Source organism: Lissotriton vulgaris, chromosome 5, assembly GCF_964263255.1.
Source record: "Lissotriton vulgaris chromosome 5, aLisVul1.2, whole genome shotgun sequence".
In the NCBI taxonomy this organism is placed as follows: Eukaryota; Metazoa; Chordata; class Amphibia; order Caudata; family Salamandridae; genus Lissotriton; species Lissotriton vulgaris.
This window is the reverse complement of record NC_141693.1, coordinates 241,879,672-241,907,505: the sequence shown is the minus strand read 5'-3', so window position 1 is coordinate 241,907,505 and position 27,834 is coordinate 241,879,672. Positions and strand designations below refer to the sequence as shown.

Genomic DNA, 27,834 nt, shown 5'->3' with positions numbered 1-27,834 from the left:
TCGACGACGACCGCTCCGCCGACGAGCTCGTCGACGATGGACCCGTCGACGATGACAGCTCCGTCGACGATCCCGTCGACGATGGACCCGTCGACGATGATGGTTCCGTCGACGATGCCGTCGACGGTGAAGGGAAGAAAAAATATAAGGCTCCGGATGACAGTCCCGCCTGTTTGATTGGACAACCTAGACCTGACTCGGTCATATCGCAAGCGGCGCAGAAGAAATCGCGGAATCCTTCGGCCACCCTCACGACTCCGCCAGATAAGGAGGGTAGAAGGTTGGACAACGCTGGGAAGCGTTTTTCGTCGATGGCTAGCTTGTTGGTCAGAGCGGCGAATGCCTTGGCGATCCTAGCAAGGTACGACCGCCAGATGTGGAGTGATGTGGCACACTATGTGAATCTGCTAGCGGATGACCAGAAAGCGGAAGCACAGAAACTTCTGGAAGAGGGACAACGTTCCTCTTCGGAAATGATTGACTGCGCGATGGACATCGCCACCATCTCTTTCCGTGCCCTAGGCAGTGCAGCGGTTCTTCGGCAACAAGGGTGGCTGAGAGCTACATACTTCCGGCCAGAGGTCCAGAATAGGATTTTGGATTTGCCCTTTGACGGGGACATGTTGTTTGGGAAACATGTCGATGAGACCCTACAGGGTATAAAGAAGGACACAGAGACAGCAAGGGCTCTGGGGAACCTGCAATATAGGAAGACACCGTTCCGTGGAGCACGAGGAAGAGGTTTCTCTTCACCTAGAGGAGGTTATCAGCAACAGCGATATTCACAGCAGTCGCAGTCTTACGGGCCCCAGTACGGCAATCAATACTATCAGCGGCAGTCGCAATCCCAGTCTTTCTCTCGCCAAAACGCTCGTGGACGACAGGGGCGTCAGGGCAAGGACGCTGGCAAGCGTCAATAGCGGCCTCCTGACTCTGCCAACTGTTCCTCCGCTTCTGGGATCTCCAGTGGGCGGCAGGATATCACAACATCTGAGCAGCTGGGAAGAAATTACATCGGATCAGTGGGTATTAAACATCATCCGAAATGGGCATACTCTAGAATTCCAGGAATTTCCACCTACAAGAGCTCCCCACGCCACTACTTCGAAACATCTGAACCTTCTTCAAGAGGAAGCTCAACAAATGCTTCAAAAAGGGGCGATCCAGCGTGTTCCCCTATCACAAAGGGGAGAAGGTTTCTATTCAAGATTTTTTCTGATCAACAAAACAAAAGTGGCGTCCTATCCTGGACTTGAGGGAGCTCAACACCTATCTCACGAAACTGTCGTTTCGGATGATTTCACTCCAGGACATATTGCGCCTCTTGAACCCAGGCGACTACATGGCAACATTAGACCTGGAAGATGCCTATTTTCATATCCCGATCCATCCAGCTCACAGACGTTTCCTTCGCTTTACAGTAGGCAAGAGTCACTTCCAGTTCATGGTGCTCCCATTTGGATTAAAGTCCGCTCCTCGGATATTCACAAAGGTGCTGGCACCGGTAGCAGCATTTCTGAGGAGACAGTCGCTGGAAGTATTCCCGTACTTAGACGACTGGCTGTTGAAGGCCCCAAGCTTGCAAGAGGCATCGAAGGCAGTGGACACATGCTTGAACCTCTTTATTCATCTAGGTTTACAACTCAACAAGGAAAAATCAGTTCTTCAGCCTGCAAGTACGGTGAAGTTCTTGGGAGCGATACTCAATACTCAGGAGTGCAAAGCCTTCCCATCGGAAGAGAGACAGATGAAACTCATATCGTCAGCCACCCGTTGCCAAAAGAGAAGTTGGATGACAGTCAGGATGTACAAATCTCTTCTAGGGTCGATTTCATCCTGTATTCAATTGATTCCGCATTGCAGACTGCGAATGCGCCCCCTGCAGGAGGAGCTGGACCTTCAGTGGAGACAAGTGGAAGGTTCGTTCGACGACAGAGTGACGATAACCCAGCGGATGAAACGGTCGGTTTCATGGTGGATGAAAAGATCTCACCTCACTGTGGGACTCAGTTTCAAGGCTGCACGGGCTCCTCAGGTCATTACCACGGACGCTTCTCTTCAAGGTTGGGGAGCGGTCATGCAAGACCTCCAGGTCAGTGGTCACTGGACTCCGGAAGAACGTAGTCTACATATCAACGTTCTGGAGCTAAGAGCTATTCGGCTGGCAATGTTGGCTTTCCTCCCAAGGATTACAGATTCAGCAATCCTGGTGCGGACGGACAACACCACCGCAATGCATTACGTCAACAAGCAGGGAGGCACAAGATCGCCACTGCTTTCACAGGAAGCCCAAATACTGTGGGAATGGGCGATAGCGCAGAACATCACACTCGTAGCAGAACACCTTCCAGGAGTATGCAACACGAAGGCGGATACGCTAAGCCGCCTGAGAGCAGTCTCGCACGAGTGGGAATTGGAGGACACAGTGATCAAGGACATCTTCTTCCGTTGGGGGACCCCAGCGATCGACCTGTTTGCAACACCGGGGAACAAGAAATGCCGGTGTTACGCAAGCAGGGAACACCATCGAGGGTCACTGGGGAATGCCCTTTCGATGTCCTGGTCAGGCGCGTTTGTTTACGCCTTTCCACCATTTCCCCTAATTCCTCGAGTCCTCAAGAAACTCAAGATGGACAGGTGCAGGATGATACTAATAGCGCCTGCCTGGGCTCGCCAGTTTTGGTACACGGAGTTGCTTCTTCTGTCAGAGGCACCACCCATTCATCTGCAACCCAAACTGACGCTTCTGTCAATGTACAACAGCCAAGTTCTTCACCCGAACCCGAGCTCGCTTCAGTTGGCGGCTTGGCTCCTGAATACAGAGAGTTTAAGGATTTAAACATCCCAGAAGAATGCAGGACCATCTTGGCACAGGCACGAGCCCCTAGCACTAATAAGACATATAGAGCGAAATGGAAGAGGTTCCATTTGTGGTGTCAGAGGGAAAAAGTACATCCTTTCTCGTCAGCTCCGCATCAACTCTTACCATATATTCTTTCGTTGGCACAAGCAGGTCTGGCTCATGCTTCTATCAAGGTCCACTTGGCAGCTATTTCCAGGTATAGGAGAACGAGATCGGGCCCCTCTCTATTGTCAGCGAGAGTAATCAAACAATTCCTGAAAGGACTGTTTAGAGTTTTCCCGCCAGTTAGGCCCCCACCTCCGGTGTGGCACTTGAATGTGGTCCTGGCTCAGCTGATGAGACCGCCATTTGAACCAGTACATAAAGCGGACCTGAAGTTCCTGTCATGGAAGGTGGCGCTTCTTTTGGCACTCACCTCTGCAAGGAGAGTAGGAGAGCTTCAGGCTTTAACCATCAAAGAACCCTTCTTACAGTTCAAGAATGATACAGTGATCTTGCGGATGAACCCCAAGTTCATTCCGAAGGTACCGACAGACTTTCATCTTAACGAGCCAGTGGTTTTAAAATCTTTTTTTCCTCGACCTTCAACCCAGGCTGAGAGGACACTTCATTCTCTGGACGTTCAGAGATGTTTGAAATTCTATCTACAACGCACAGCTGGATTTCGAAAAACACCCCAACTGTTTGTGGCTTTCGGAGCCCCAAGGAAAGGATTTCCTTTGTCAAAACAAGGGATATCTAGATGGATAACTAGTGCGATCCGGTTCTGCCACCAGGCGGCAGGCAAACCTTTACAAGGACAGGTGAAGGCACATTCCACAAGGTCGATCTCAGCATCAACGGCGCTGTTTGCTGGAGTATCCATAAAGGACATTTGCAGAGCAGCCACCTGGAGCAGTACGCACTCCTTCACGAGACATTACTGCCTGGAGGCGGCTGCAAGGGAGGATTCGGCTGTAGGACAGGCAGTCCTGAGAAATCTCTTCCAATAAGAGGTGAGCTTTCCTCTCTTCCCTCCTCCTGTTTTTCAAACATTTCGTTTATTATGCTTTGTTACTGCTTTATGGTTGTTATAATCTGTGATGTCATTGGTTTATAATGATTCTGTAACTGTGTACGAAATGTTTGAGGTATGCTAACTGCTATCTACTCTGATACAAGCAATGGGAATCTATGAAAGTTCCAATACTGGAGTAAGAAACAAGTTACTTACCTGTAACTTTAGTTCTCCAGTATTGGTAACTTTCATAGATTCCCATGCGCCCACCCGCCTCCCCTGGGAAAGCTCACTTTAGGGCTAGGTGATTATGTGGCAAAGCAACGGCTACGAAAATCTGAGGCTCTGAGCTTTCTCAGGAAGGTTCTACAGGGTGAGGCTGATCTGATTGGTTGCTAAGGGGACTTTGGGTCTTTTTACATAAGGACACCAATAGGCTACAAAAGATAATGAGGCCTAGGCCTAATTTTTTACCTTTTTACACCTATTAGGGTGTATTTACCTAGGGATATATATATATATATTATTACCGAGGCTCCCATTCCGACGACGGGGAATGATACAAGCAATGGGAATCTATGAAAGTTACCAATACTGGAGAACTAAAGTTACAGGTAAGTAACTTGTTTCCTCTCGTGCCTGATCCGATTGAGAGGTTATGCTGCACATCTTTGGCATGCTCCCAGTTCTGTCTGAAGACCTGCAGAGCGCTCCTGTCTGCTTGCTGCCAATGAGTTCGCACTCAGCTCATCTACACCATGTGGCCCCCTTGAGCCTACCACAGGTTCCGTACTGGCGTCAAGCTTGGCGTCGCAACCCACACCATGTTTATCGATGCTGGCAGCAACACTGCTGGTGCTGGACTCGCAGACTTACACATCATATGGTTACCACAAAGCTGCGCATATAAATTTCACCACCTATTTTAGGTCAGACTGTGATCAGAGCCAGCTTTATAGATATGACAGTGGAGGGTTGAGGAAGGCTTGCTCCTCTTTATGATGGAGATCTCGGTCATTTGGACTTTCAATAGGCCAGTGGACTGGTCCTTCCCCAGGGCCATTAATAGAGTAAACAGCTTTCTCACTGGTAATGTGCAGGGCTGCTGGGATCTTGACCTGCACCTCCCCACTATGGAGGTTAAAACTACATTTTTCACAGAGGTGTTACAGCCAGGCCAGACACCAACAGTACCTCTTTAACCGTTTAATGAATCACTGACAGGCATATTATTGAGCACTTGGGCTAAGCCAAGTTCTGCTCTCCCCCGTCAGTCGACCAGGTCCCTCGTTGCCATAGATCTGCCCTTGGCGACCCAGAGTTTCTGACCCAACATCCGGTGCCTGAAAACTTGGTGGTACAGGCATCCACCAGCAAAATAAACTCAAATGCCTTTCCAACCACTCCCCCTGATAGGGAGTACAAAAGAGTGAATACTTTTGGCAAACAAAACTTTTCTTCGGCTAGCCTTGCCCACAGAATAGTAATTTCTATCTGACTACTTGGGTATTATACCCATATGCGCTGGAACATGGTGGGAGAAATTCTGTCTACTGTTCCATAAGACCTGCTATCTTCATTGGCACAAACTGTACAGGATGGTCAGATGTGACCAATGTTGTCATCTTCCCAGGCCTCGACACCACTGACTTTCTGGGCAAGGCCATGGGGACTAGTGTGGGGCTTCAGCGCCACAGATGAATGAGGTCTACAGTCTTCTCAAGTACTGTCCAGGTGTGCTAAATGGATATGCCTTTTGACAGATCATGCCTGTTTGGCGAGAAAGAGGACCCTGCCCTGGAGTGATTTAAAGAAGGCAGGGCCTTGGCATGCTCTTTAACTTTCTTTTGACCCCAAAACAATTTCACCCCTTTAGGGTCTATATCAGGGGTCGTGTGTATAAACCGCTTCAACGCCCACACAAGGCTTGCCGGCCCTTTCGAGGTAGAGGCCATAGATCTGACAGACAAAGTCCAGGTTATCAGGGACAGCGTTCTGGCCAATCCTCTGCTCCTCCAGCAACAACCGCTAAACCTCTTTAGGTCAACGTGGTGGGTGGCTGGGTCTGCCACTTCCTGCAGGAGTGGCAAAACATTACATCCGACAAATGCATCCTAAAGATTGTCCAGTGGGGTCATGCCATACCATTCCTTCTCAAACCACCACACCTGCCAGCTATGGTGGAACGCCTGACTGAGGCCCATATATCCCTCTCTCACCAGGAAATGCAAGCTCATGTGTCCCAAAGGAATACATTAGAAAAGTAATAACTGGTTGTTATTCACATTACTTCGTTATGACGAAGAAGGTTCTTTCTGCCGTGGATCCTGGAGACTGGTTGATGGCATTGGAACTGCAGGATACTTTTCGAATTCTCTGGACTGAAGGTCCTCTTGCTGTAACTGTGGTTTAATGTGGGCCAAGGGCACTTTCAGTTTGCTGTGCTCCCTTTTGGCCTCGCCATTGTCTATCAGGTGGGAACAAAGATGATGTGTGGTGGTGGTTGCTGGCCATCAGAGAAAGTCTGAGATGCCAGTCTTCCCCTACCTCGATGACTAACTACAGAAGGGGGGCTTGTCACAGTCCTTTGCGGACATTCTCCAGAAGACAGCAAACCTATTATCTTTGTGGTTCTCTATCACCCTACTAAAGTCACACCAGACTCCAAGAGGCTTCCTTTCATCAAAGTCATCCTGGATATGGGTCAGTTTTATGCCATTGCTCTGGACCAACAAATCCAGGGTTTTCGGCAATGATCCCAATGTTTTAACCTCTGGCTCAGTGAGGATGGCTCTGAGACTTTTGGGCATACTAACATCTTGTATTCTGTTTGCCGACCATGCCAGGTGGCACCGGCAAACGTTGCCATGGGATCTGAAGTCTCAGTGAGCCTGGCACCAGGGGACCATGTCCGATTCCATCCAGGTGTCATAGCGGACTACAAAGACCTGCCCTGGTGGCTGCTTGACCACAACTGACCAGCAGCAGACCCCGCCCTCCTCCACCCTGAGTTGACATGGGGACAAATGCGTCACTGCTGGGTTCAGGAAGTCATATTGGAGAGGTGGAGATCAGAGGACTCTGGTCTCCAAGGGTGACCCACCTTCACATTAACTTTGAGTTGCGGGTGGTCCACTTGGTGTTGAAAGCCTTCCTGCCCTCCATGAAGAGACTTCTGGTGTAGGTTCTCACAGACAGCGCCACCGCCATGTTGTACTGCAACAAGGAGGGTGGAGTGGGGTCCTGGGTCATGTGTCAAGAGGCCCTATGCCTCTAGAGCTGGCTTACGCATTAGGGGAATTCTTAAGAAACGTTCTGTAACACTGATTAATCTTTCAATTCTTGGCGATATCTCTGATTTATCCTATTTGGTAAGGCAGTGAAAATATTTTTGCCGACCAACTCAGCTTTCATCTAGAGTTAGACTGCAGCCTCAGCGCCTTTTGTTTAAGCTTGACATCCCATAGAAGCAGAGAATCAACACTACAAAACATTAGGGAAATAGGACTTAATACCTGGCAGCCAGGCTAAACTGTTCCCACATCCTGCTAGATATCTTGGTGCTGTTTAGCATCACCTAGTACTCCTCAGTAGCCTACAACTTTAAGGAGGCATCAGTGAAACTGTGATCACCTATTTTTCCTTTCTTACAAAATTGTACCAGTCATTTTAAATGCCTTCAATATTTTCTAGATCTACTAACGTCATGTCCACAGTTCCTCAAATATCTGCGTAATCACTGGCACTCTTAAACACAAAACTGACCCCTACCACGTGATTCATGTAAGATAGGATAACGTGTATGCAGATGCCATAGAGCAACATCTTTAGCTTGATGACAACATTGGCATCCCATTGAGACCTGCACAAGGCCTATTCCATGCCCTGCGCATCTGAAAGAAACAGGTTAGTGTTAGATTCCTTACCTTAGAATATCCCCAGACGTCAGACTGGATCCAGAAATTTTTCGTCAGCAGTACCCTTGCGCGTCGGTAGGCGTCGTCTGGGGCTCCGCGTCCGTCGTCTGCGGCTCCGCGTCCATCGTTGGCGTCGTGATTGCCAGGATGATGACGTCGGAGTACTTAGACGCCGCCCTCGCGCGCTGACGTCAGTTCTTCTTTTTTCTGCGCCAGCAAGAGCAGATCCGGGAAGAGCAGTACTCTAGTCATTTTTTGACTAACTTTTCTGATGATTTTTAAAATTGATTATCGACTCGCAGTGCCGATAGGGATGCCTGGGTTTAAACCTTGCAAGGCCTGTCACTGCCTCATGTCGGTGACCGACCCCCACCGTCGGTGCCTTTACAGCCTCGTGCCCAGACTGCAGGGCCTTGACGTCGAAAGCTAGGCGGGAGCGGTCCCGCAAGCTACTCGAGCTCCGGTCGAGTAAGGAGGAATTCGAGTGACCGGTCGCGGAGCCGCAGTCATCGCTCGACGAGTCAGCGTCATCACTCGCAGGCTTCAAGTCCTCCGGTAAATCGAAGCATTCTACAAAAGAATTAAAGAGACGTCATCGCTCTTCTGACTCCCCTAGTCGCTCGCACGACGCGGCCGAGGGATCGGGCGACACCGCCCACGCGGCTCCGTCGGAGCCACAAGCGCTGCCTCCAGGCCCATACCCTCCGGTTCCTGGCCTGCGAACGACGCCGGAGGAGATTCGTGATTTCCTCATTGCCATGAGGACTTACTTCCATCCGTTGAGGCCTGCTGGTGCGCCTTCGGGCCCCCGCAGACCCGACTGGGGGCCTCGGCGGGCCGGTGGCTCCAGTCCCGGCACCGTCGGGTGCTTGGGCCCCGGCGCCGTCGGCAAATTCGGTCCCGACGCCGTCGGCCCCCGTGGGATCCGTGCCCGGATCCCGGTCGACGCCAGTTGACCTTACGACTCCTCCGCTGGTGCCGACCCCTTTGGTGTCGCTCCCGGCGCCGTCCCCGGACGACGACAACCCTGGTTTCAGCCCTCGTCCGACGTCGGACCGGCGCCGCTTGCGCCGTCTCCGGCGTTGATGGGTGAGGCCTTCACCTACGACCCGGCTCCGCCATTCCAGCCTGTATTCCAGGACACGGATGAAGGGGAGGACTGTGAGGGGTCTGAGGACCCTCTGGCACAGCAGTGCCAGTTGAGCCAGGACTGGGCAGATGAGCTGGGGGAGGCCAGTGGTCTAGACACTTCGCCTGACACTGGATTCATCTCTACCCCCTCCGTGGCTTCAGAGGAGGGGGCTACTTATAGCGTGGTGTTGAATAGGGTGGCCAAGGCCTTGGCTTTTGAGCTCCCTGTCGCGGCCGTGAGGACTAACCTCCTCACTGAGGTGCTCAAACCGCAGGTAAGCTCCTCCGAGCCTCTACTGCCGTTTAACGAAGCCCTCACCGACGTTCTGATGGGCACCTGGTCCAAGCCCTCCACAGGCCTCCCTGTGGATCGGAACGTGGCCCGACGCCACCGCCCGGCTCCGGGCGACCCCGGCTTTCTGTCCGTTCACCCCACCCCAGAGAGCCTGGTGATTCCAGACCGCATTCCCGTCTGCTCCTCCGGATCGGGAATCCAAAAGGTATGATCAGTTTGGGAAGAAACTGTCAACACCGCCTGCCTTTTGGGCCGTTACACCCACTCTCTGTGGGATACGGTTGCGGAGGAGGCCTGGACACGACACGACACGACTCGCCCAAGCCCTGGCGGAAGGGCGGGATGCAGCACGATACTCGATCCGGTGTGAACTTAACACCACGGACTCGCTGGGTAGAGCGATTGCAACAACAGTGGCGGTTCGTCGCCACGCCTCGCTGAGATCCGCCAACTTTTCGGGGGATGTCCAGGCCACGCTCATAGACATGCCCTTCGATGGCCGACACATCTTTGGCGACAAAGCGGACAGTGCGCTCGAGCGTTTCAAGGACTCCAGGGCTACGGCCAAGTCCTTGGGCCTAGGCCAACGCCAGCAAACTTCTGCTTTTTGCCCCTTTCGTGGCCAAGGAAGGGGCACCCCCACACGTCCAGCCAGCCACAGGACCAGTCTCAACGCGATTGCGGACGTAGTTACCGCTGTGGCGGTTCTGGGGGACACCGACAGTGACATTTCAGGCCCTTTTGACACCAGTGAGGGGCAAGGTCCGCCATCACCTCCCCCACAGGCGTACTATCACGCCAGACAGGTGGGTGCTGCAAATCGTCCAAATGGGCTACTCCCTCCCCTTCGAGGCGACTCCTCCAGCCATGCCATCGCAGTGACACCGCATGTCGGGGGATCACTTGCAACTTCTGCAGGAGGAAGTTACGGCCCTCTTGGCCAAGGGGGCCATCAAGCGCGTTCCTGGGCCAGAAGTAGGACGTGGTTGCTATTCCCACTACTTTCTGGTACCCAAGAAGGGCAAAGGAGGCCTACGCCCTATCTTGGACCTAGGGAGCGTCAACTGCTTCCTCCGGAAGGAGAAGTTCAAGATGCTGACTTTGGCTCAGGTCCTAGCTGCCCTGAACCCAGGAGACTGGATGGTAGCGTTGGACTTGCAGGACGCGTATTTCCACAACCTGTCCTGCCGGCCCACCGGCGCTACCTGCGGTTCACGGTAGGCCACGAGCACTTTCAGTTTACCGTGCTCCCCTTCGGCCTTACCAGCGCCCCTCGGGTGTTCACGAAAGTGATGGCGGGGGTCACAACTCATCTGCGCAGATCAGGGGTTTCAGTCTTCCCCTATCTCGACGATTGGTTGTTGAAGGCGGGCTCGCCCCAAACAGTCGTCTCCCACCTCCAGACTACGGCCAACCTCCTGCACTGACTGGGGTTCTCCATCAACGTGCCAAAGTCACACCTGTCTCGCTCTCAGAAGCTCCTGTTCATCGGAGCGGTTCTGAACTTGGTGCAGTTTAGGGTTTATCCCCCCAAACAGCGGGTTTGGGATATTCAGGCTCTGATTCCGATATTTCAGCCGTTATCCCGAGTCTTGGTCAGGCTGACGCTGCGGCTCCTGGGGCTGATGGCCTCCTGCATCCTTCTGGTGCATCACGCCAGGTGGCGGATGCAGGAACTGCAGTGGGACCTTAAGTTTCAGTGGGCACAGCATCAGGACAACCTGTCTGACCACGTCCTGATCTCGGAGGGCACTGCGAGTCAGTTGCAGTGGTAGCTCACGAACTGTGATTGGGTCAGCGGCAGATCCCTCACCCTACCCCAACCGGAGCACGTAGTAGTGACAGATGCATCCTTCCTGGGAAGAGAAGGCCAAATGGGAGAGGCGCAGATCAGAGGCCTCTGGTCTCCGGCGGAGTCCCTACTCCATATCAACCTTCTGGAGCTGCGGGTGATCCGACTTGCACTGAAGGCATTTCTTCCCTCTGTCCGGGGAAGTGTAGTGCAGGTGTTCACGGACAACACCACCGACATGTTGTACTGCAACAAACAAGGCGCGGTGGGATGCTCTGCACCTCTGGACATGGCTAGAACACCAGGGCATCACCCTGGTGGTTCCATACCGGGCAGGTTCCCTGAACGCCAGGGCGAACGAACTCAGCCGCCGGTGCATGATGGATCATGAATGTCCTCTGAACATGGACGGAGCACAAGGTCTCTTTCAGCGGTGGGGAGAGCCTTGGTTAGATCTATTTGCCACCGAAGAGAACGCGCAATGTCATCAGTTCTGCGCGTTGGAATTTCCAAGGCGGCACCCGCTCTGCGACGCTTTTCGTCGCGAGTGGAGCTGCGGTCTGTTGCACGCCTTTCCGCCTATACCACTTCTTCCCAGAGTGCTGAAGAAGATAAGGCGAGACCGGGCCTAAGTCATCCTTGTGGCTCCGGACTGGGCACGAAGATACTGGTATCCCAAGCTACTCAGCATGTCAGTCGATCCCCCAATTTGTCTGCCTCTTCAGGAGGACCTTCTGTCTCAGCAGCAGGGGACAGTCCTCCACCCGAACCTGTCCAGTCTCCACCTACATGCGAGGAGATTGAGCGGCGGCAGTTGAGGCCATTTGACTTGCCTCCTGAAGTCTGTGATGTGATTCTGGCAGCCAGGCGTCCCTCCACAAAAACGGTATACACCTGCAGGTGAAACAAATTTGTGGCATGGTGCACAGCAAAGGCTGTGGATCCACTCTCTGCCCCCCTTTCAGAGGTTCTCCTCTTCCTTCTTTCTCTTGCCCAGTAGGGCTCTGCTCTGGACACTATCAAGGGCTACCTCTCAGCCATTTCAGCCTTCTTAAGGCTTCTTGATCAGCCGAATCTTTTAAAGTCCCCTGTTTTAAATAGATTCTTGAAAGGCATCACACACATGCTTCCTCCTGTTCCCTTTGTGATGCCTCAGTGGGACTTGAATCTTGTACTTACATATCTGATGTGCGCTCCCTTTGTGCCACTTCATAACTGTCCTCTTTGTCTCCTAACTCTTAAGACTGCATTCCTGGCTGCCATCACCTCTGCCAGGAGAGTGAGTGAGCTCCAGGCTCTATCTTCTAGACCTCCTTTCCTCTCTGTCCATCCGAACAAGGTTGTTTTAAGGACTCGTCCTTCTTTTCTGCCCAAGGTGGTCACAGCCTTTCATATCGGGCAGTCTATCACGTTGACCACCTTCTTTCTGCCTCCGCATCCCTCGAAAGAGGAAGAGAGGCTCCACCGTCTGTACCCAAAACGTGCACTCTCCTTCTATCTTGATCGCACACGCCAGTTCCGGGTGGACGACCAGCTCTGTGTTGGTTATGTGGGCGCTAAGAAGGGACGGGCGGTGCACAAGCGGACCATCGCTCAGTGGGTCGTCTTGTGCATCAATGTTTGCTAATCTTTGGCGAAAAAGGAGCCTCCTGTTGGGCTGCGCGCCCATTCCACTCAGGCCACGGTGGCTACTACTGCCCTGGGTCGGGGAGTCCCCTTGCAGGACATCTGTCAGGTAGCTACGTGGGCCTCGCTGCACACGTTTCCTAGGCATTACTGCGTGGACAGCCAAGTCCAGAGAGATGGCTTTTCATGCCGTTCCGTTCTCTAGGACTTTCTGGTGTGATCTTGGTTCGCAGACCCACCACCGGGGTTGGTATTGCTGGGTTATCTATTCTAGGTTATCTATTCTAAGGTAAGGAATCCAACACTAACCTGTTTCTTTCAGATGCACAAGCTACTTGCCTTCGGTAACGATATATCTGTAAGAAACAGTAGTTCGTGTTAGATTCCTTACCGCCCCACCCATCCTCCCCGTTCTGCGAACCGATATCTAGGGTTAAGGACATCCCTTTCAGGGCCTTAGCTTCGTGGCACCAGTGTCGATTTCTATCATGGCTCTGCGTTCCTGGCGCGGAAAGCTATTTACAGAACTGACGTCAGCGCGCGAGGGTGGTGTCTTAAGTACTCCGAGGTCATCCTGGCGATCATTATGCCGACGACGGACGCGGAGCCGCAGATGACGCCTACCGACGCGCAAGGGTACTACTGACGAAAACTTTCCGGCTCCAGTCTGACGCCTGGGGATATTCTAAGGTAAGGAATCTAACACTAACTACTGTTTCTTACAGATATATTGTTACCGAAGGTAAGTAACTTGTGCTTCATTCAAGAAAACTGGTTAAGCTAGCATGGAGAGAAATCAGTCATTCATCTCCCAGGGTGGGTCATTCCTCTAAACCTGCTTTTTGCCTTGCCCTTGTTTTTGGGCTCATCTGAAAAACAAAGTGCTGAAAGTGGTAATAAGCTTTCATTCACATCCCAAATAAACGCTGTCAGTAAATCTGCTTTCTACCACGTATATCTTCAAACATGTTTCATACTCTTTCTTCTCCCTCAGAAATGTGCTACAATCCATGCAGTCATTGTATCCCGTCTGGCTTATTGCAATAGACTCTACATTTGTATGTTTAACAGATGAAGTTCCCGAGTTCAGAATCTTGCTGCTCATGTTCTACTTGGGTTGAATTATGACCAGATCGCACTGGCTCTGAAGTTGCTCTACTGGTTGCAGCAAATGACAGAACAATCTATAAATCCCTTCGTTGCACCCAAAAAATTATATTGAATGCTCAGCAGTTTTCTTGGAAAAGTTGTCCATCCTTTACCATCCATCAGGCATCTTGCGATCTGTAGGTCAAAAATTGCTGTCTGGCTGTTCCACTAGAAGAAATCTGTAGGTAGTTTGATGGTCTTGAATCATCTCTATGAAACTCGTTCCGAGTGCATCGAAGACTGGAAACTGACAAGCTTAGATTCAGAAGGTTGTTAAAAGTCCACGTATTTAGGGAGATGAATGGGTAGCCCTTACCCATGCACTTGGTGCTGCTGTCATCTAATGTGACCCAGACCTGCTGGTTATGAGTTTAAATCAGTCTCTGTGCACCTTCAGTGTTCCGTTCTTAGAGTGAGACTTTACTAACTCTTTTCTAAGGTTTTATCATCGTGTTTCTAAGTACAAACAGTTATTGGTTTTTGATGTCTAAGGCAGTGATTCTTAACCTGTGGTCTGGGGACTCCTATGGGTCTTGCAGGGCTACTCAAGGGGTCCTCGTCTGCTTAGAAAAGTAATAATATTTTCAGATTCATAAAATGTATATAGATAAAAAAGAAACATGTAAAATTAGAGGCTAAAAATTAAGTAGGTATCCTCAGATGTATTTGTGGGAGGAGTGCAAGTGCATCAAACAAGATATAAATAATATGGATGATGAGCGGCCTCAATTGAATTTAGAAAAGCTCAAACCTTCACATTACAATAAAAATTTTGATTTAAAAAAAATGTATTAGAACTGTTTATGAATTAAATAAAATATATCATAATTTGTGTATTTGTTTGATGTATTCTTGCTTCTGTATTTTTTGTTATTGTTTAGCAACTCAAATCATTGAAAATGTTTCGGCTTGGGTTCCCGACTTCTAGTAATGACTTGAGGGGTCCCCGGATTCCATTAATGATTTTTGGAAGGGAAGAGGGTCCTTGGGTTCGAATAGTGATTAAGTGGGGGTCCACAGAAATGAAAAGGTTAAGAACCATTGGCTATGGTATACTTTAATTGACCGCCACAATACATTTGACCTACAGGCTCAAACTCATGCAAAGTGGTTCTGTGCACTTTTCAAAACCCCCTAAATAAAACTTCATCACCCCCTGAACAACATCTGACTTGAAATAAACAAGGATACAAATTAGAAGCCTCTCTACAGCTGCCGTGAACTACTATCATCATACCAAACCTCACTACCACTTGCAGGACATGGCTAAGTCTTGTATGTTAATGAATAAATGTGACTTAGCGAAGTTAGCGCCGCTCTCCACAGTGACGCTTCTCCACACTGTAAATCAAGGGACATCGCCCGACTTTAAAGCTTGTCTTCCACTAAGTGTTTGCAGACCCTTCTGTGCACTTACCTTACTTTGTTGTTTAGTTATTTCACAGTCCTGCTTAGCTGACTGTGAGTCTTTGGCGTTGTCCAGAGTACTGTTGGTGTTTCACGGTGTGCGTTGTTTTTCAGGAAGTGCCACGGGGAGATCACTCTGTTAGTGTGGAGAATTGTACCACGGGCCAAGCCCGGCATCGAGAACATGGTCCGAAGGTCGTCCTGCAAATCCACGTTCGAGCTGCAGCCACCTCATAAACGTGAGAAAAACAGCGCCATCCCAGCGCGCGCGGCCCAGCGTCAGAGCTGCCACATACTCTTCGACGGGACCGAAGGGGGGCTGCTGAACAGCTGGGAGAGACGCCGGGAGCCGGACAAGAAAAGCCTGCACTCTGTCCCTACTCTGTCGCACACGTCATCAGCGGGGGACAAAAACTACATCATCCTAGCGCCTCTCAATCCTGGTAGTCAGGTAGGCACCCTGTTTCTTAACTGGCTGTAAATTGTGTTTAATTGGCCAAATAGATAAATCAGTGGCTCCGTGCAACTGCTGCTGAATTTAATCTCTAATGTGCAGTTTGCATGTTTGAATTTCAGTTTGACTGACCCACTTGCATTTCTGTGGTCAGGATAACAAACACCTAAAACGTAGGTAATACTTGCACGTTATTTGGAGTACTGCCAAGCCACAAGGCGACTGCGGCAAGCATAGTTCATGTGTATCCTGTTCACGCCTTCATTTACCGAAATTATTAGTGTACGTATGTGTGTGCACTCTCCTCCGCTCTTTGACAGGGGTGACCAGCAATGTGTTTGTTTGGGCCCTACCCTCAGTTTTGTTTTGAACCCCATATAAACATTTGTATTTTTAAGGCCTTCTCCTTTTTCAAATTTATTTGACATTGCATTCACTTAATTAACTGTCGGCGGAAGAAGACTTGGCCTCGGTATTTCGAAGCAGTGGGTCGCCGTCATCAGGGCCGACTTTAGGCATGTGCAAGCTGTGCACCTGCACAGGGCCACCAAACCCCAGGGGCCACCACGCCAATATATATCCTTAATATATGAATCCTCTGAGGATGGATACATATTTGCGTGGTGGCCCCTGGCAGGGATTTGGCGGCCTCCGGCTCTGTTCCACTTCTAAACACCCTGACCCCCTCCCCTCTTTACTGGCCTGCGCGCTCCGCCCCGCCTGGGCCCCCTCTTCCGGGCCCCTTACCTACGCTCCTTGCCCAGGGCCACCATGAGTCTAGAGCCGGCCCTGCCGTCATTTCTTGTTCAACCTTATTGTTGTAATCTGCTGCTGAGGGATGGGTTTTGTGACACCTCTTTTAGCATTGAGTGACTAAATATAACTGCAGAACGCACGACGGAAGGAAATAGCAGCCCAGCCCCTCAGTGACCTCAGAGCTGCCCGAGTGCGCGTCGGACTCCGCACCCTCGGCATTGTAGGGTCGAAGCCTCAGGAAAGGGTGCTGCTGCGATGTAGGAAACATGGACGCAGATTTATTTCGCACCACAAAACTAAGGTGTACCCTTTCCATAAAGAAGGGGCTGAGTGAGTAACCAGTTAACAAAAACACTTTAAATTGCTCCTTTGGGAGTTTATAATAAGTATCGTGCACTGCTAGAACAATCGCTAACGGGACAACTCATGCTACTAGAAACACTAAATATCTTAAACACCAATTTGTGAGGTAAAAACAAACAGATTGTAAAACATCACATAAATTATTCGAGTGAACGATTTTTTAAAATGTACTTATGCAAAAAAATCCTACAGTTCAAAAGACTCAACCCATATGCAAAACCCACCCATCACCCTTTATAAACGAGCAAAATATATAGAATAGCGCAAAAAATGTCAACATGTTAAAACAAACTATGGAATGACTCACTTACAAGCTGTAGCACAGGTGACATTGTATATACATATTGCATTCATACCACTGGTGTGGCACCACAGCACCGCCTGATACCGGTTTCACTGTAGCAGCCCTGTCTAGGATGCAGGGTACGGAGGGTGTAAGTTTGTAAAGTGATGTGTATAGTAATGAGTATGAGGGCTGATCCAATCATGTTGCTTCAGACATGGCCTTATTCTTGACCAGTCAATGAGTCAGAAGAATATACTGTTGATAGGTTACACTTGTTAATACCTTATCTAGTTTAACCCTTCAGTTTTAAAGTGTGACTTACTAGGAAAGCTTTGTTTCTGGTGCAAGAAGGCTGCTCTGATGCTCCCAGTTGTCGATCCAGACTTGGCACTGTATGTTAGAATGATGGTGATGTAGAAGACTGTGAGGTTGACGAGGACTGTGCTTGTGGAAACGTGACATCTCTATTTTGGGTTCTATGTCAGTACATGGGTGTTTGGGTTGTTGGAGGAACATAGGATGAACGTTCCTTTAGGTTCGAAGTTGTGCACGTCAAGCAGTGGGGAGCAGGTCGGTCTTTAAAGCTCTTCTGGTTTCCAGGTGGATAGGGAGATTATTCCAGTACTGGAACTTTCATAGATTCACATGCTTGAATTATTCCCCGTCGTCGAGATGAGAGTCCCTGGTACATCAAAATAGCAATGCAAAGCTATTACAAACTAGAATCTAGGCCCATTTCAGTTTTGTAACATATCCATCTTTTTGTAAAAGAGACCAAATAAAACACACAACCAAATAAAACACAACCAATCAGATCAGCCTCACCCTTTAGAACCCTCCTGAGAGAACCTCAAACCTACAGATTTTCTACTGTACGTTGTGCAAGGGAGTCTCCACTGAGCTCTGATCAGTTATTCCTTATCCTATTACTCTTGCAAGATATTTTCAACTATTCTATCTACCAGATTACTCTACAACTTAGTTTTCTTAATTCTTATGGCAGACAAGGAGAACAAGCATTGGCATAGCCAATAGGTCTCGCTTTTGGGACCTTATAAGTATTTAGTTTTGCAGCACAATATCCTTGGTGCAACAACATCAACTGTTGCATGGCTAAACCTTGTACTTTATAAGTGTTTGTAGCCATGCAACAGTTGATGTTGTTGCACCAAGGATATTGTGCTGAATAACTAAATACTTATAAGGTCCCAAAAGCGAGATCTATTGGCTATGCCAGTGCTTGTTTGTTTAACTGCTTGTGCTTTTAAACTTCCATAGAAGACTTGGACTATGGTTCTTGACTTTAAGTAGGTTTTTGCTGATACTTGCTTTCAATTACCATTGACTATTTTTTTAATGTAATTGAATAAATGTTTTTTATATTTGCGTTGTTTCACGTTTTAGTAAAACGTCGTTGGTAACAGCCTTTAATGTGTTACAGCGTTGATATCCTGCTGAAATAGAAGTTTCATTTCTAGTTAAGACACTTGACAACATGGAAAAAGATCCTTAGGTCTTTACCACAGCGTGTCTGCGCCAAGTACATCAAAGCATAAAACAAAACAAGATGAAACATGTTACCTTTTGGTTTCGGCAGACAGGTCGCTACTCCGCATATCTACACAATTGTTATGCAATCTACTTGTCGTGTTTCTGCTGGGCGCTACAGTAATGTACCTTTAAAGGTTCTGCACAAAATGTGACCACAAGTAGAAAAGCAAAACTTTAGAATGTATTTTTCTGCTCGTGTTAGTTAGAGGCATTTGTTACTGGTCCTTTTCAGATGTGATACTGCGCATCATGGAGATTATGACCAAACACGGACCAGTAGTTGGTCTAATTAACATTTTAATGTTAAAAGTATAGCGCAGTTGCCTCTATTATAGCAAAAGTAAAGAAATAGAAAAAAATATAATTTCTGTTCTTTTGCTATAAACGCGGCACCCGCGCTTTACTTTTATATTAAAAGTGAAGCGCGGGTGCCGCGATTAGGCAAAAGTAAAGAAATAGATGTTTTTTCTATTTCTTTACTTTTGCTATAATCGCGGCACCCGCGCTTTACTTTTAATGTTAAAAGTAAAGCGCCGGTGCCGCGATTATAGCAAAAGTAAAGAAATAGAAAAAAAATCAATTTCTTTACTTTTGGTATAATCACGGAACCCACGCTTTACGGCGCAAAAGTGAAAGAAAACAAGTGATGCGCGCGCAGCATTTATTGGAGAGGCGGAGCGTGGCGCGCGCGCGCTTGTGACTGCAAGCTGGTGGACGCTTTGGTAGCACATCGAAATGCCGCTTGCTAAATGTCTCGTCAGCGCATGCTCAGATGTGCCCTAAAAAGGGCCTCTTCTAGAGCTTGTGCCACCTGCTCTAAGAAGAGGCTTTATGTGGATGACACTCATTAGACTACACCTCTGGACAACGCAGGCAAGAGATTCTCTTCTATGTCGGGTTTATTAGTCAGGGCAACTAACGCTATTTTAGGCCGCTATGACCAGCAGATGTGGTGTGATTTATCTTCTTACATCGACCAACTTCCAGAGGAAAGTAAGACTGAGGCCAAGAAGATCCTCCAGGAAGAGAGAGGGCTTCCTCAGAGGTCATAGATTGTGCTATGGACATCGCTGCAACAGCTTTTCGATCTCTGGCTGGAGCAGCTGTCCTATGTCGTTAGGGTTGGTTTATAGCAACCTGGTTCAGATCAGAAGTCTAGAATAAAATACTGATTCTTCCATTTGATGGGTAAGCTCTCTTTTGGAAGCATGTGGATGACGCTCTCCAAGATAAAACATGACACAAACACGGCAAAGTCGTTGGGGATGCTCCAGTACTGTTAGGTTCCTTTTCGAGGAGCCCAGGGGAGAGGGCTTCCTTCATACTGAGGAGGTTACCAACAATATAAGTACTCCTCCTATACACCTGCCGCACAGTCTTATCGCCCGCAGTACAATCGTCGACAAGGTCCATCTGCAGCCTATTCTAAATCGGTGCCCAGAGGGGAAGCAGGACATCAGGGGAAGGATCCTTCAAGACGTCAATAGCGGCTTGCTGGCTCTGGCTACTGTTCCTTCCCGATACCAGACACCTGAAGGGGGAAGGATTTCTTTGTGCTTACAAAATTGGCAAAAAATACCGACAGATCAATGGGTGCTCAACATAGTTCAATTTGGCCATGCATTGGAATTTGTTCAACCTCCTCCACCCACCCCTCTTCGCAGGCACATGACCAAACATCTATGTCTCCTGTGCCTAGAAGTCCAAGTAATATTACAGAAGGGGGCAATAGAAGCAGTCCCGTTAACCCGGAGAGGAAAGGGATTCTACTCCCAGTTCTTTCTGGTTCAAAAGACTGTCAAGAAGTGGTGTTCTATCCTAGATCTGAGGAAGCTCATTATCAAGCAGTCATTTTGAATGATCTCCTTACAGGAGATACTTCTAAATTCGGGAGATTTCATGGCCACTTTAGACCAAGAGGACGCCTATTTCCATATTCCCTTTCATCCATTACACAGGAAGTTCCTTGGCTTTATGGTAGCCAAGAGCCACTTTTAATTCAAAGTTATCCCTTTCGGCCTCAGATCGGCACCAAGGACTTTTTATCAAAATGTTGTCTCCGGAAGTGGCCTTCTTCAGAAGACAGCAACAGCAGGTATTGCCGTACCCAGACGACTGGCTGATAAAAGCTCCTTCCAAGGCAACAGCCAGGAATTCTGTGACAGCTGCACAAAGCTGTTCAAGGATCTAGGTCTTTCCCTGAACAGGGACAAACCAAGCTTGCGTCCTTCCAAGAACGCTGTTTTTCTGGGCGCCATATTGGGCACGTCCCTGAACAGAGCGTTTCCATCACTAGAAAGACAAGACACTTTCAGTTCGCCTCTACAAATCCCTTCTGGGATCCATGTCGTCCTGCATTCCTCTGATACTTCACTGCAGGCTACGAATGCGACTTCTTCAGGAGCAACTGGACTTACAGTGGCGTCCAGTAGAAGGATCTTTCAAGGAAATGATCATGGTAACTTCACCAATGAGGCTAGCCACTTCAAGGTGGACTCACAGGGTGAACATTTTATAAGGTCTTTCTTTTGTGGCCACCCCAGCTCCTCGGATAATTACAACAGATGCGCCTCTTTAGGGTTAGGGATCGACCTTACAGGACCATCACATAAGTGGCCGATGGCAACAGTATCATCGTCTTCTGCATATCAATCTGCTGGAGCTAAGAGTAATTCGCCTTGCCCTACAGGCATTTCTCCCGAGGATCAGAAACTCATTGGTTCTTAGCAGGACAGACAATACAACAACTGTGCATTACATAAACAAGGCGGCACAAAATCCCGTCTGTTGTGCTCAGAGGCTTAACTATCTGGGAATGGGCAATCCAAAATGAGGTTTTGCTGAAAGCTGAACATCTTCCGGGAAACCTCAGAGACAGCAGATACACCCAGCAGGCTAAAGTTGGCCTGCCACGAGTGGGAGATGGATCAGCAGACACTAGACAGCATCTTCAGGCCCTTCTCTATAGTCCGCGAGAATAATGAAACCGCTTATGAGAGGGCTTTCCTACGATCAAGCCTCCTCCACCATTATGGTACCTTAACGTGGTCTTAGCTCAGCTCATGAAGCATCCTTTCGAATCTATCCATAAAGCAGAGTTAAAATTCCTTTCGTGGAAGGTAGCTCTTCTTCTGATGCTAACATCTGCAAGAAGGGTTAGCGAATTGCAGGCACTCACTATCCAGTAGCCTTTTCTTCAGTTCAAAAATGATTGAGTTGTACTTCGTACTAACCCCAAATTCATCCCTAAGGTACCTTCAGACTTTCACCTGAATGAACCTCAGGTTCTTAAGTCTTTTTTCCCTCAGCCTATAGCTCATTTGCTAGACATTCTTCGTTGTTTGAAATTTTGTCTCCAAAGAACTAAACACTTTAGAAAGTCACCTCATCTCTTTGTGGCTTATAGTTCTCTTCGTAAGGGTTTCCCCCATCTAAACAAGGCATTGCACATTGGATTTCCAGCTCTATCCAGAACTGTCATCAATTGGCTGGAAAACCCCTCCAGGGAAATGTCCGTACTCACTCCACAAGGGCAGTCTCTTCATCTACGGCCCTCTTTGCTGGGGTACCTATCCAGGACATCTGCAGAGCAGCTACCTGGAAGAGTATCCATACTTTTACGAGCCATTACTGCTTGGATTCTTCGGCGTACAGTGCTACTGCAGTGGGCCAAGCAGTCCTGAGGAACCTATTTCAATAACGGTGAGCTTTCCGCCTCATCCCTCCTTCCTTCTCTTTCCTAAATGCTCTCACATTCTTTGATAAATGTATTTTTTCTGGCTATACTGTCTGTATATAAGCTTTGCGCATTCTGAGGATGCCTATTGCTTTGCTGCTAATTCTTTGAAATTACTGTAGGATTACGTTTAAGATTAAATGCTTGTCTTTATACTTTACAGTCTCTATGAGGAAACAATTTCATTTTTTTTAGGTCTCGCACCTGCGAACCGGATCGCGAAGTGATCCGTCGCAGCGAGACTCTATTGCAATCATTTCGGCTTTCAAGGACTCAAGGGGAACAGACAGCGGACAAGCGATGTGAACGCGCAGCTGTTCGACTTGGATTAGGTCGCGCGCGTCAACTGAACAGCATGTCAGTTTCAGTTTTACACGCGGCTGCGCACATCTCCTGTCTCGAGGCAAAAGCATTCAGTTTCACTTTAGCGTCGACACTGCACTCAGACCAGGTTTTTAGTGGACAAACGCATGCACCATGAGGCAAAAACATAAATAAATTGGAAGCAGACTGCCATGAGCATCCAACATTAACAACAGTAACGTTTACAGCTGTAATACATTGCCCACTCCTGCTAAAAGCACATATATCGCTTTCTGTTTCCAACAACTACTTTTATTTTTGCATATCTACATAGCACGAGCTCGACTTACAACTATCGGCGTGTTGTTGAACTTCCGGTGTGGTGATTTCAGAGGACTTCGGATTGGATCTGATGAGTGAATCAGTTGTATGGCATGTTGTTTTGTTTTTAACATATGAACGTATATGGTTGTCATGTACGCCGATGCACGAAAATGGCAGGGTTAGTGGAAGGAACACTGTACACCAATTGAACTCTGACATCACATCACGTCACTTCAAGGCAGTGATATCTTAAGAAGTTGACCTAGACAAGAGCACATAATTGAATATAGGTAGGAACCCAATAAAATGTGCATGATTCTGATAACGCCACAACAGTTAACCAAAAGAAACATTTCTCCTTTAGATACCACCTATAGTTTAAGTAGGGTGGCGGCGTGATATGCCAAGAGAGGCAACAATACTAATTCAGCTGTTTGTTAAATGAGAAATTATGCAATTTTTTTCAATAGGAGGATACATACAGTGTTACAAAATGCAGGTCATTGGGAACCAAATGTATTTATACCACAAACTGCTGGTAGTTGAAGCCATGACCCTACCTAACACAGGTGGGCCTCTGCACAGCATGACAGCCTGACCGTTGTGCCACATTCCTCCGCGGACCCCCACCACATTATTTATCGTGCAGCCTGAAATGGGAGCATCTCCTGAGCACCGTGATCACCACCGCACCCCCCCCGCCCCCCGATCACACCATCACTGCTGCATGATTTTTTTTCTTCAGGGGACCTCTCGGCCACCACCTTCCTGCCTATTGCACTGTTAACGGTCCGCATCCTCTGCGCCTCGTTGATATTAGGATTATTTCAAGTTTACAAATTCAGAACTTTTTTTCCCACATAAGGTATCCTTGCAGACTTTGTTTAGTTTAAAAAAAAATTCATGCAACGCATTGTCATATACAATGCCAATAACTCAAACTTTAATGCTGCGAGACCTATTGCATTGCATATGCTTGTCTGTGCTTATGTACTATTGTTAAAGAAGATCAGGACAAGAAATGTGCTCAGAACTGCGAGCTACTCTGATTCAAGCATGTGAATCTATGAAAGTTCCAATACTGGAGTAGGAAAATAAATTACTTACCTTTAACTTTAGTTCTCCAGTATTGCAAGCTTTTACAGAATCACATACGACCCACCCTAGGGTGACCAACCGTCCATAAATTTCACGGACAGTCTGTAATTTTGGCCGTTGTCCGTGAAGGATTCTTTAACGGACGCCATTTGTCCGTAATTTTAACTGGTTGCACAACTGGCACAGCTGGCCCCCACCACCCTTCTTGACTGCGATGCTGCTGAGGTCGGGTGTAACAGACTCCGAGGCAGTACAAAAGCTCAGATACCCATCAGCATTGGCGAGGCACAGCGGGATGGCAACCATCACACTTTCAGCCCTTGATGAGCTGTTAAGAGGTGCTTGAAGGTGACAGAGGGAGGGGCGGCAGCTTCAGGAGAAGGGGCATCTATTCAGATGCAAACAGCACTGAATGCGTCTTGCATCTGCAATTGGTGTGAGACATTCCCTTTCTGCCCAGGGTTCCAAACATCCTAGAACCGGCCCTGATTACACCGAGGCAGCACGTGGTTCACTTCATAGAGCTTAATTACTGTCACTAAATTGTAAACAAACCTCGATTCTTCAAACATGCAGTCTATATTGTAATAAAATAGAGAAATGGCACAATCTCACTCACACTGATTAACAAAGTATGGAGGACAATCAGTTAAATCAGTTCTCTTGGAGTATCTCCTTTCAGTACTGTACATCAGTGTGGGGAGAGGGGGGCAAAACTAACATTTTGGAAACGGAGCCTGTCTTCTCATTGTGTTGTCCAGGAGGGGGTGAGGAGCCCTCCCCCACCCTGGAAGAGACCAAGATGATACTAGAATACTGCATACCCATCCCTGTGTCCACCCTGGTGGATCCTGTTCCCCCTCCAGTGATGGCTCTTGTCCCCCCATGTGGTGGCTCCTATCCCCCCGCGTGTGATGGCTCCTGTCCCCTCCTGTAGTGGATCCTGTCTCCGCCCTGGGTGGCTTCTGTCCCAGTCCTGGAATGGCTCCTGCAGCGAGGGTGAAGTTCTTGATGGGCCTCTTCTCAAAAAGGTTCAGCTCAAAATTAATATGAAAAGGTGGGCGAGTGAGTAAGTGAAGGGATGGCTGGATGAATTAGTGAAAGGGTGCATGGATGAATGAAAGATTGAATAGATCGATAATGGGAGGGGATGGAAGGATTGATGAGTGAGTGGAAGGATGGAAGAGAGAAAACGGAAATAGCTGGATGTATGGGTGGAAGGGTAGCTGGATGGGTAAAAGGGTGGATGGATGAGTGAAAGGATGGATGAGTGAAATGATGGATGGATTGATGAATTGATAAGTGCAAGGGCGAATGGATGGACGGATGAGTGAAAGGGTGGATGTAAGGATGGATGAGTGAAAGGGAAGGTAGATGGACAAAATGATGAATAGACTTGTGAAAGAGTGAAAGGATAAATGGATGAGAGAAAGGATGGATGAGTGATGGGGTCAATGGATGGATTCATGAGCGGATGAGTAGATGGACGGATGGATGGATGGGAGGAAGGATTGCTAAGTGAAAGAGTCGATGGAGAGAGAAAGGGAGGATGATGGATGACTGAAAGGGTGGATGGGTGGAAGGATCAGTGACTGGGTGGATGGATGAGTAAGTGAAAGGATGGCTGGATGGGTGAAAGGGTAAATCGCTGGATGGATGAGTGAATGGATGGATGGGTAAATCGCTGGATGGATGAGTGTACAGATGGATAGGGTGAAAAGGCCGATGGATGGATAATGGATGAATGAGTGAAAGGATGGATGAAGGGATGGATGAGTGAAATGAAAGATGGAAGGAGACATGATGGATAGGTTTGCAAATGGCTGAATATGTCTAGATATGGCTGGGCTTACTTATATACCATTGCGTGACCTCTGATGTGTCTGTAAAACTTATCCAATTGTCCTGAAGTTTTGTCCTGAATTTTGACCTCCTGTCCTGAATTTGTCCTGAATTTTGAGCCTTTGTCCTGAATTTTTACACTCATCGTCCTGAATTTGCACCAATGCTAGTTGGTCACCCTAACCCACCCGCCTTCCCTGGGAAAGCTCAACCTTTTTTTACTTTTATGGTTATCCTATGGCACTACTGCTACGAAAATCTGAAAGTCTGAGGTTCTCTCAGGAGGGTTCTAGAGGGTGAGACTGATCTGATTCGTTGTGTATTTTATTTGGTCTCTTTTTAGAAAAAGAGGTGGATATGTTACAAAACTGAAATGGGCCTAGGCCTAGTTTCTAGTTTGTAATAGCTTTGCTTTGCTATTTTGATGTACCCGGGACTCCCATCTCGCTGACGGGGAATGATTCATGCATGTGAATCTATGAAAGCTTCCAACACTGGAGAACTAGAGTTACAGGTAAGTAACTTATTTTCTTTCAGGTATTGTGGGAGGGCTTTCCAGCTTTTGGTTGTCTATACCTCAAAGGTAGGTCCAACTGATGCAGTACTTTCTGAATCAGTGCTTGGAGAAACTTGCTATTGTAATAGAAGACCCCTAAGGTAATAGTGCTATAAGGATTTGGGATTTGAAGTGAGAAAAGGGAATCCATGACAGATTGTGGGCTTCCCAACCAGTGTTAAAACGACACAACAACACTCATGGGGTGAATGTACATCTTTTGTAGTTCTCACCACCTAATGGCACATTTCTTAGTAAAGTCATTTTGTTCATGCAGGAGTTTTATATTTGGATATGTGAAGCCCTGTGAACGATAATTCAAATGAGATCCTTGGCTGTTCCTGTAACCGATATCTTGTTAAGGTGCGGATTGTACCGCTTCCCGTACACATTCACCATGATATGATTTGGCACTGGTTGGGGAGGGGGATAAATGTACAGTGTAGTGTGCCTTGTTCGAATCCATATATAGTCAGATCACATTAGTCTTATGACTTTATGAGGACTTCCACAGCTAGAAAATCAGCAAAATAAATTTACAAGCAGAGAGGTGAGCAGTCGTTTCTGAAGCTGCGAGGGTGGGACTTGACATGAAGCAGGGGTAAATGGATCGCAACCGTTCGAGACTCTAAATTGACTTCGGCATGGGAGGGAACATGTCTGAGAGTTACCATGTGCAGAAAGTCTGGGGTTGTCCTTTGGACATCAGCATTAATTTAATATGGATGTTGAAAATTATATTTTGAGCACATTCTCAAATCTAAAATTTATATTAAAACTACATAGGATAATGTCACTTAACCTTCCTTTTGATGGCTTGCTTTATGTTGGTACATTCGTCCATGCATTATGCTTTCTGTTGGAGAACTGATCTTGTTGTTAGTTGATTAACTGTGGAGTAGAGGATTTACATTCCTCACATTGTGTGATCCCGACCACTTTACATCCATTTCCCTCAGTTACCTGGGCCTAGATTGTAAATGATATTGCAGTAAAGACAATCTAGGATTCTGTGCACTCATTCCCGCTCAGTACTTTTGGGATAGGGTTCGTTCATTAACCAGAAAAATAAACACTGGTCTGGCCTTGGAATGAAAGCCAGCCATGCCATGCCTGGCTCATCATGTGCACTTGGCGTCTTCTTTTCTTTGCTTCTCCATCATCCACACTGTCGTCTTTCATGCAGCACAGGCTGCTGGACAGTGATTTCAGAGTGGTCAGAAAAGCTGTATGGACTCTGGACTTTGAGCCTAAGCATTCTGAATTGTTCCACAGTAATACTTGCTTCTAATCATCGACATGCGCACACCAAGAATGCTTACACTAGTCTCTGAAGCGTGAACATGAACAGAATCTGCATATTCTACACATTTCTCCGCTTCCATAGC

The 27,834-nt window shown here is 48.0% G+C and overlaps 1 protein-coding gene across 2 annotated transcripts in view; it reads left to right on the top strand.

The window, feature by feature from the left end:
- Nucleotides 1–27,834, top strand: part of RGS3 (regulator of G protein signaling 3) — a 688,935-nt gene that overhangs the window by 201,804 nt on the left and 459,297 nt on the right. For both annotated transcript variants that reach the window (XM_086921262.1, XM_086921263.1), the window contains one exon: nucleotides 15,292–15,628. In XM_086921262.1, coding sequence (XP_086777388.1) covers nucleotides 15,292–15,628 — 337 coding nt within the window. The remainder of the gene's footprint in view (nucleotides 1–15,291; nucleotides 15,629–27,834) is intronic.